Raw genomic sequence first — 10535 nt, 5'->3', positions numbered from 1 at the left:
TTCTTACTAATTTTCGCTAGTTTCCTTAGTTGCACAGTGCAAACATTGCTCAGGTCGTTGGGTATAAATCTTTCTTTACAAAATGGCAGCAATGATCTAAACAAAGAAAAAAAGAAGATTATTAGTACTTTGAAAACACAATATAAACACACTAAAGAACTAAAGCAGGAAAGAGACAACTATATCACACCTTACCTTGGAAACGTTTCATTGTCGATCAAGACAGTGTTCTGCTCTTCATTGCTAAAGGAAGTGAAGTTTCCATCACTGAGAGGCAGAAGCTTAAGGCCTTGCAACTCTGTGTACTTCTCATCACTGAGAGCAAACTCAAGAAGAGAGTATTTGTCATCTTTGGTGAGGTTTTCAGCCTTATTTCTGTGAAGGACAGCTCTAACATAAGATGGAGTCACCCATGTCAAGGTGTCACTTTTAGGGAAGATTTCTTGAACATCTTTCAAAACATGTTCTGGGACTGTGACCAGGTTCTCTCCTTCAGCAATCAATAATCTTGACACTGCAAACGTTGTGCCACTACATATATTGTTGACTGGAAAAACTGCATCTGAGGGAGACACCCAGATTTTCTCATCTTTGGCAAGGTGAAAGATCTTGTTTTCAATTAGACCTTTCAGAGTATCTGTTGCAACTTCATGCCATCTGTCTTTATGTACGGTCTTCGATAGGTCAGGCCAAAGATTGTACACAGTGGCAGCAGGCAGGGATGAGTTTCTGGATAACTGAATGGCATCCAGGATCATCATAAGATATACATGAGGAAGGAGATCTTTTATAAGTAGCTCATTCCACTTTGCAGACTCGTCATTCTTCTGATCCTCCTCTTGCCACTTAATGAACCTCCGATTATCGGTCAGGCCAAAGCAAGCATTGATGTGAATGGGAAGCCCAGTTTTGTTTGATTCATTATTTGGAAGTGGCAGAAAGCAACTAAGTCGCCCATTGCAAAGTGATCTGTCTTCATCTAATCGAAAAGCTGCATCAACTTGAGGATAGAAGCTCAGCTTACTGGCTAGAGAGTCAATCTCTGGTTTATATCCGTGTTTCAGAAGGCAAGTTGTCACAAGCCACCGGGACTTTGTTTCTTCGATTTGCTGGGAAATGTGTGATACCGTTCTGAAACAAGTTTTTCTGTCAAACAATTCCTGCTTGGCATGAGATGTGACAAATTGACTTGACACTGAAATTTTTAGCCTATTGTTACAGAAACCATTGGTGTCAATGTGCAGCAAAGTAATGGATGACACATTTCTCAGGAAAAGAAGACTGATGTCTGCATCAGCAATGAAACTGTCAAAAAGCTGAGTAACTTTTGTGGAGTCATACAAGTTATCAGAGATGTCAGAGGCCTCATTACGCAGAGGGAAACGGAAAAGTGTTCCTTTGAAGTATTTATCCTCGCCGATGACCTTCTCCCAGGAACAACTGTCGAGTTGATTGACAACATTTTGAAAGGGCTGGAACTGATCTCTCAAGTTCAAAAGTCTCTCTCTGTCCTCTTCATCATCCAATGACCATTGATAGCCTTCTTCATCATCTCCAAACATCTTCTTTTGTGGGTCAAAAATGGCAAGGTGTTTAGAACTGAATACACATGGCAAGTCTGCAACAAAAAAAAACAATAATAATAATTGTAAACATTGTTAGCGTCGCCAGTGTTGTGCAAGTCAGAATCAAACACCACAAGTACTCTGAGGGGCAGGTATTTGTAAAAACTGATGTTGCAACTGATCAGGTCACTCAATAAAATCATTATTTTAAAAAATCACAGAGTGCTTATACACAAAAAATTAGGGAAGCACCGATATAAAAAAGTTGCTTAATACAATAAGTCTATTTTTACTCTTTCCCGCCATTGATGGAATTTTCCGTAATTTATTGGATGTCATTTTTCCTCCTTTGACAAAATGTTCTGGCTTTATGTGTTTTCACTGTTATATGGTAGGGGGCTCTATTACAAAACTTCTGAATGAGTACAGAATCTCCAGATTAAAACACTGGAGAAAAGGAGCAGAAACAAATGATAAAAGCATTGCTTATGTTGTAGTCTTGTGAAAATTATAACTTTATTTTTAAACTCTCTTCCTGTTTTTGACATATTGCATGTTCAGATATTCATACAACAAAATATTCTAGTGGCCATGAACTTTTTGACCACAACATTTTTTACCACACTTAGTTTTGCACCACGGAAGGTTTTTCAATGAATGTGTTTTGACGGACCGATTATACTGGAACACCAACTAGCTAAATGAAGTGTTCACGAGTCACGACAACAATAAACATGAACGAAGAAGCTGATGAGTCTGCTTTGCTTGGCCCCGTGGATGGGAAATTTTGTTTTAAAAAAACGAAAGGATGGAAGCATCGACAAGAGCAAGGTTGTGTGCAAGCTATACAACAAGGAGTTAGCGTATCACCGCCGCACATCGAGACTCAAATATCACAAATATGCTTTTGCTAAACTTAATGGTAAACATTGCACTGGTCTGCTGGACTGAAATAAATAAACTATATTTTGTTGATTAAGCTTATGTATTCAGTCATTATTCAATGGTATACTAAACATCCATGTGAAAAATTACTTCTCATTGTTCTCAGGTCAAATATTTATATGCAATTAAAATGCGATTCATTTCGATTAATTAATTACAAAGCCTCTAATTAATTCGATTTAAAAAAAAATAATCGAGTCCCGGCCCAAGAAAAAATATCAAAAACTTTTTTTAACTCCTTTCTCTACACCCCCCATTTTGGCAAGGGTGGCATAAATGACAAACCCAAAATAAAAAGGTTGCTGCTCATAAGTCATTCTGAATAGACACATAACCAACATGATATTTAGAGTATTTAGAAATCCAACTCTTCAGAGTTTACAGTTCAAGACTCAGAATTACTCAGACTGTTATCAATATGGAGATAAATAACCTCAAACATAAAAATAAAAATATAATAATAATAAATAATATTTAATTTAAATGAATAAAACTATGTGGCAGTATATTGTCTGGTGTCTAGTGTGGCGACTGCCCCATTCAAGTTTCTATAGTTCTCACTCGACTAACTATTCACCATATTCACTCTGCCAGGTATGAGGACCTAATCTTCATTATTCTGTTATCATTATACTTTTGTTTTTATACATTTTTCTGTTATTATTATACTTTAGTTTTTATATTTTTTTCTGTTACCTTTGTTTTGTTTTTTTGTGTTATTAAATGTGTGTTATTTAAAGAAAAACTTTAAGTGAGTGTTAGATGATGGAAAATAAAATCTTAATGGGAAAAATGGGAAAATAAGCATGCACATTTTACTATTAATATTAGACTAACCATTAAAAAAGATTACTGTATTCTGTAACAGTATATTTCTGTTGTGATACCTACAATAATAATACTGAACCCTACCATCTGGCGATTTAACATCATAATAAATGTGACGACCCTGAGTCTCCTGTCTTCCTTATTGGGCAAACTGGGAGGAGTTTCTGATTAGTCTCCTGTGCTAATTGACAATTACTAAGAGTGTATATAAGAGTGATGTGTGTCATTATGAGTGGCTTCCTCTGTGTGATAGACCTTCTAAGAGGTGGCTCTGTGTAATGATGTAAGCTCTTATAGATTCTTTACTCATTCATGTTTGTTTGCCATTTCTTAAGTCATGTAGTGTATTCATATATTCTATTATATGTGTATTTGTTTCTTTGATCCCAAGATTTCTGTTTGTTTATATTCATTCTTTGTGTTAATTTCACTTTAATAAACTAGTTTTCATTAACTAGAAGTGTTGTCCGTTTTCCCCTTTTTATGTTGCGACTTTCAATGAGCGGGTCGTAACATAAATTGGGCGCTCGTCCGGATACTACATGCTTAGGAAAATGCATAATGTGTTAGTGTGTCATCTGTGTGACTGAGTAGACTCCGGGAAGTTAGTGTTCTCAGCTGGGTTTGTAAACCTTCCATCGAGGCACTATTTGTTGTTTTTGTTTGTTATTTTGCCTTTCTTATTTTTGAAGGTTATTCTGGGCGGAGTTTTAATCTCTGTCGGGGTTACGCTTCAGGCTTTTGGTTTTATTACCAATTGTCCGTGAGTTCAGCGTTTAAAGCCGCCTCGAGCCTGGTACACCTTTGAAGAGCAGGTAGGTTAGTTAGCTGGAGTCTCTCTTTCATATAAGATGGCACTATTGCTCTTTCTGTATCTGTGTTTGTGATGCCTACGGAGGTTGAAGATAATCTGAGAAACGACTTGTGGTAAGTCTTTATTTATCTTAACTACGGTGGCTTAGATTCAGAGTGTGTATGACGATTCCTGACGCAGTGGCTGATGGGATTTGTATTTTTCACGCTCTAGTGTTAGTGGCGTCTCACGTGTTAGTTTAGTGGCGTCTCGCGTGTGTTTATATTGTTGTTGTATGCTCCCTCCTTCTTTTGCAGAAATGGTGTCGGTAATCGAAGATTTCTTTGTATTTCCTTCGGAAATCTTGTTGGAGAGATGTACGAAGGAAGAGCTTTTACATTTACATTTAATCATTTAGCAGACGCTTTAATCCAAAGCGACTTAAAAAAAAGGGGAGAGCAATAGAAGCAACGAAACAGACAAGGCCAACAACCTGTAAGAGCTGTAAGAAGTCTCAGTTAATTAGTACAGTACACTTTTTTTTTTGTTTTTTTTTTGGGACAAACAAACAAAAGTTAATGGATAGTTAATTGCTATTCTTTATTGGTCAAGTGCAATTGGAAAAGATGTGTCTTAAGATGTTTTTTAAAAATGGCTACAGACTCGGCAGCACGAATTGAGATCGGCAGGTCATTCCACCAGGTGGGAACGGTCCAGGAAAATGTCCGTGAGAGCGATTTCATGCCTCTTTGGGATGGAACCACGAGGCGCCGTTCACTCGCAGAACGCAAGCTTCTGGAGGGTGTGTAAGTCTGAACAAGTGAGTTTAGGTATATTGGTGCAGAGCCAGTGGTTGTTTTGTAGGCTAGAACTAGTGCCTTGAATTTGATGCGAGCAGCCATTGGCAACCAGTGCAGTCTGATGAAGAGAGGCGTAACATGCGCTCTCTTCGGCTCATTAAAGACCACTCTCGCCGCTGCATTCTGGATCAGCTGCAAGGGTTTGATAGTGCATGCTGGAAGCCCAGCCAGAAGAGCATTACAATAGTCCAGTCTGGAGAGAACAAGAGCTTGAACCAGGAGTTGTGCAGCCTGTTCTGATAGGAAGGGTCTAATCTTTCTAATGTTGTATAAAGCAAATCTGCAGGACCGGGCTGTTGCAGTAATGTGGTCAGTGAAGTTTAACTGGTCATCTATCACAACTCCAAGGTTTCTGGCTGTCCTTGATGGAGATATGGTCGATGAACCAAGAAAGAATGGAGAAATTTTGATGAAGTGCTGGGTTGGTTGAGACAACAAGTAATTCTGTCTTTGCAAGATTGAGTTTAAGATGATGCTCTTTCATCCAGTCAGAAATGTCTGTCAGACAGGCAGCGATACGAACACTGACTGTAGGATCATCTGGTTGAAATGAGAAGTAGAGTTGAGTGTCATCAGCATAGCAGTGATAGGAGAAGCCGTGGTTCTGAATGACAGAGCCTTTTACAGATTGCCGAACGTTTTGATGTGGAGGTAACATCTAATGATAAGAAACTTAAGAAGACCCTGATTAAAGTTGTGAAAGCTGGGTTGTTCAAGCGGGGTGTTTTGGAGGTGAGAGCTCATCTTGATGCTGATGTAGATTTAGCCTCTCCTCTTTTTGGTCCTGATCGAAATGTTAAAATGAGGAAGATGTTGTTGCGAGAGAAACAGTTATGTCTTGATGCAGAAAGATTTCGTGCTGAGCATGATGCATGTGCACTAAAAGAGTTAGAAAATGATTTAGAATTAAAGAAGTTACAACAGCAGCTTGAGATGCGGAGAATGGAGTTACAGTTTGAAAGGGAGGAAAGAGAATTTCAGTTAAAAAAGCTAGAGCTGAAAGCAAATCCAGTTGAAACTCCAGCTGACGTGTCACCTGTGGAGGCTGTGTTCACTGCACCCGGTTTTGATGTTTTTAAAAACATCCGATTAGTGCCGCCGTTTTTAGAGAAGGAAGTAGAGAATTTCCAACAATTGAGCGCGTAGCAGAGTCTTTGAAATGACCAAGGGAGTTTTGGACATTACTCTTGCAATAAATTGTATTAGTTTGATAGAGCACAATAAGTGTATTGAGCATTGACTATAGAACAGAGGGGCGATTATGATGTTGTTGAGTCTGCTGTTTGATGAACACAGTTATCAATTTAATTTGCCTTTAAAAAATTAAATAACAAGCATATTTTTAAAAATAAAATTCAAAATTAACTCATTGGACAAACTAAAAATATTTAATTGAGAGCAGGAATTCCCTCCAATGAATTTGTGTATGTATAGTGCCGACAGCCTAAACACACACACACTCTTCTGCATAATGTTAACCACAAAAATACAGAAACTCCTCTAAATGTCCAACATAACTGAACATTAAACATGAAACATAAACTAATAACATCTTTCCCTTTACTGAAAAACAACACTTAAATGTTGTTTAAACACAAAAAAACACAATTTTTTACAGTAAAATAACACTTTATTCTATAAACTTTCTCTCCTAGCGCCGTCCCTTGCAAAGCATGCTGGGAACTACAGATCCACTGCCCAGTTAGTTATGTCAGCACAAATATTTCATGTAGTTTTAACACAAATTAATCAAGTAAACTTCAGTTTGCAATATATTAGGCTGATTGAACACATTTCGACACAATTTAATTAGGTAAAGTAAACATAATTTGAATGTTTCTTATCTATGAAGGGCCTGAATCTTTTTTTGAGTGTATATAATGATATATAATTCAAAAATGCATGAACTGGCATATTGTGATGTTAATGCTACATAAATCAACATATGATACTGTAAGATTTCTAATCAGCAGGCACTTTGAAGAATACCCAAAAAAGTGATATGAGCCAATCTGTTAATGTAGTGTATTTCACCTGTAATATGATAAACAGAGTTGAAGCCGATCCCAAATCTCCCGACTTTTGTTGGGTCGTCCTGCTTGATGCTTCTGCCGACTCTCTGAATCCCCTCCCAGTCTTCCTCTGTGAAGGCTGCATCATTGAAGGCGTAGAGAGCCGGTCCTGCCAGATCAAAGACACAAACAAATGATCATACAAAAAATGGTCAAATAAAAATGTTACGTCTCCCATACTACATGTACTGTTTGCCCTTTTTTTCAGCATTTTAGATACAACTAAGGTTTTGATATACAATTATGGAATGATATTCCAGAAAATACAAAAGGAATTGCAAATTGTATTTCCATTTGACCTGGTTTGGAGATACAGTAATGGTGACCAGAGCTTTTCAAAAGAGGAGAAGCACGGATGACAGTATTCAGCACATTTACATTTTAATAAGTGTAAAATGTTTTTAACTATGTAGTATATTTTAGGTTGTGATGGCTTTTTATTAGTGTTTTCCTAATATTGCATGTATTTGTTATTGCTACTGAAAGATATTTGTAATGCAATGTTTTAATATTGTGTGCACCTGCTTAGAGACTGCAGATGGAAACTAGCATCAGCTAATTCTGGTACAAAACATCCTTTCATAAGATTACTGTATTTTGTACATCGTCCCTGACAAATTAACTAATTAAATAAATAAATATATTATTATTTTGTTAATATTAAATTAATATTATTTTGGTTGCTCTTAAAGCAGCTAAGCTGCCAACTATTATCAATGCCCAATGTCCAATCAATAATCAGATTTTTTTTTCTCCATGCAAATACAATAAACAAAATTATAAACGCAACACTTTTGTTTTTGCCACCATTTTTCTTGAGCTGAACTCAAAGATCTAAGACTTTTTCTATGAACACAAAAAGCCTATTTCTCTCAAATATTGTTCACAAATCTGTCTAAATGTGTGTTAGTGAGCACTTCTCCTTTGCCGAGAGAACCCCCAATACAGTAAAACTGCTCATTTTATAGTGGCCTTTTACTGTGGCCAGCCTAAGGCACACCTGTGCAATAATAACGCTGTCTAATCAGCATCTGGAAATGCCACAGCTGTGAGGTGGATGGGTTATCTCGGCAAGGAGAAGTGCTCACTAACACATTTAGACAGATTTGTGAACAATATTTGAGAGAAATAGGCTTTTTGTGTTCATAGAAAAAGTCTTAGATCTTTGAGTTCAGCTCAAGAAAAATGGTGGCAAAAACAAAAGTGTTGCGTTTATAATTTTTTTTAGTATAATTCTCAAGATACTCACAACATTTACAGAGCTTCAGTCCACTCCTCTTGATATATTCAGAAACAGTGCTGGCTGACATTTTACACTTATACTTTTATTCTTTAAAATTAATATATGAAAATAGATGCACATATCATTGACACATTAAGCTACATATCAAGAAATATTATGTGAATTTTATTATAAAATTCTACATACTGTAACTTTCAAAACTTCTTTCCCATTAAAAAAAACTAGGGGTATGGTTACAAAACGTGTTATGGTTGTGACTTATAAATGAGGACAAATGCAAAGTCCTAGAGTGTAATATGCTTTATTGCGGGCTCTAAAGTAGCTTACGTAGCATGACCCCCTCTTAAATGTGCTCCCAGTGTTTATGACTCAAATACCTTGATGCTTTCTGAGCTCTTCAGTCCACAGGCTCTGAGTCCCATAATGCGTCTCATCATGAATAAACACCACACGTGAAGCTCCTGCATCATCTGCATTCTGGATCAGCTCCTGATATGAGACAGGATAGATATTATCAACAGATATGATGAGATATAAGATGCATACCATTTGACAATGAAGACATTTCCTACCTTCAATATTTGTCCCCCATCTGGGTACCGTCTCAAAATTTCCTTCAAGTAATCAATGAACGGTGGAGACGTCGCACCAAATTTATTTCTGCATTGAACAATGTAAAGTTTATCACAAACTGCACAAAACACATACAGAGCAAATTCAGGGTCCACTGTGTAATAGACAAAATCATCTTAATAAATACAGTTTTAGTATGCTTGAGATTATTTGTAAATCATATTAACCTACTGAACATGCTTTTTCCTAAACAAGCTTTATCTGATGACTCGGTGCACTTTAAAGCTCCACTCCACCGTATTAGTTTTAGATTTTATGCTTAGTTAGTATTAGATTAAAACTTTCACAATTTGGCTTTAATGAGTGCACAACACAAGACATAATGAACATAGCCAAACAGTCTTTTATAAATCCAAACAATGAACACTTCTGTGTATCTTCAGGAAATATAACACAACCAGAAATATAACAACAACGAACAACCAGACAGACAAACCAGATGAAATCAGTACTTAAATACATATACATACATACAGGGATAATTAACGTAAAAGGGAACACATGTAAAATCAACTACCAAAGGGAACACAGTCAAAAGGCCTTACAAAAAGTTTTATACTAAGTTAATTTTATTATAGCTTTTATTATAGCTTATTATACCTATTTTCCACCTCACAGCCGGTGGAAAATAGGACTCGGGCAGAAATCATGTTCATGAATGCGGTTATTAACGTTACTGTAGTGAAGCAGAGCAGGACCGAGTGTTGAGGAGCTGAGCACGGCCGCTGGAGCGATTGGTTATTAACGTTACTGTAGTGAAGCAGAGCAGGAGCGAGTGTTGAGGAGCTGAGCACGGCCGCTGGAGCGATTGGTTATTAACGTTACTGTAGTGAAGCAGAGCAGGACCGAGTGTTGAGGAGCTGAGCACGGCCGCTGGTGCGATTGGTTATTAACGTTACTGTAGTGAAGCAGAGCAGGAGCGAGTGTTGAGGAGCTGAGCACGGCCGCTGGAGCGATTGGTTATTAACGTTACTGTAGTGAAGCAGAGCAGGAGCGAGTGTTGAGGAGCGGAGCACGGCCGCTGGAGCGATTGGTTATTAACGTTACTGTAGTGAAGCAGAGCAGGACCGAGTGTTGAGGAGCTGAGCACGGCCGCTGGAGCGATTGGTTATTAACGTTACTGTAGTGAAGCAGAGCAGAAGCGAGTGTTGAGGAGCTGAGCACGGCCGCTGGAGCGATTGGTTATTAACGTTACTGTAGTGAAGCAGAGCAGGAGCGAGTGTTGAGGAGCTGAGCACGGCCGCTGGAGCGATTGGTTATTAACGTTACTGTAGTGAAGCAGAGCAGAAGCGAGTGTTGAGGAGCTGAGCACGGCCGCTGGAACGATTGGTTATTAACGTTACTGTAGTGAAGCAGAGCAGGAGCGAGTGTTGAGGAGCTGAGCACGGCTGCTGGAGCGATTGGTTATTAACGTTACTGTAGTGAAGCAGAGCAGGAGCGAGTGTTGAGGAGCTGAGCACGGCCGCTGGAACGATTGGTTATTAACGTTACTGTAGTGAAGCAGAGCAGGAGCGAGTGTTGAGGAGCTGAGCACGGCCGCTGGAACGATTGGTTATTAACGTTACTGTAGTGAAGCAGAGCAGGAGCGAGTGTTGA

The 10535-nt window shown here is 38.1% G+C and overlaps 1 protein-coding gene across 3 annotated transcripts in view; it reads right to left on the bottom strand.

The window, feature by feature from the left end:
• LOC137074970 (sacsin-like) overlaps positions 1–10535 on the bottom strand; it is a 32140-nt gene that overhangs the window by 11292 nt on the left and 10313 nt on the right. For all 3 annotated transcript variants that reach the window (XM_067443075.1, XM_067443077.1, XM_067443076.1), the window contains 5 exons: positions 8879–8966; positions 8684–8795; positions 7026–7172; positions 196–1618; positions 8–96 (listed from right to left, as the gene is read on the bottom strand). In XM_067443075.1, the coding sequence (XP_067299176.1) occupies positions 8–96; positions 196–1618; positions 7026–7172; positions 8684–8795; positions 8879–8966 (1859 nt within the window). The remainder of the gene's footprint in view (positions 1–7; positions 97–195; positions 1619–7025; positions 7173–8683; positions 8796–8878; positions 8967–10535) is intronic.

Source organism: Pseudorasbora parva, chromosome 5 (genome assembly GCF_024679245.1).
Source record: "Pseudorasbora parva isolate DD20220531a chromosome 5, ASM2467924v1, whole genome shotgun sequence".
Lineage (NCBI taxonomy): Eukaryota > Metazoa > Chordata > Actinopteri > Cypriniformes > Gobionidae > Pseudorasbora > Pseudorasbora parva.
Note: the sequence above shows the minus strand (reverse complement) of the source record. Positions and strands in the feature narration are given on the sequence as shown.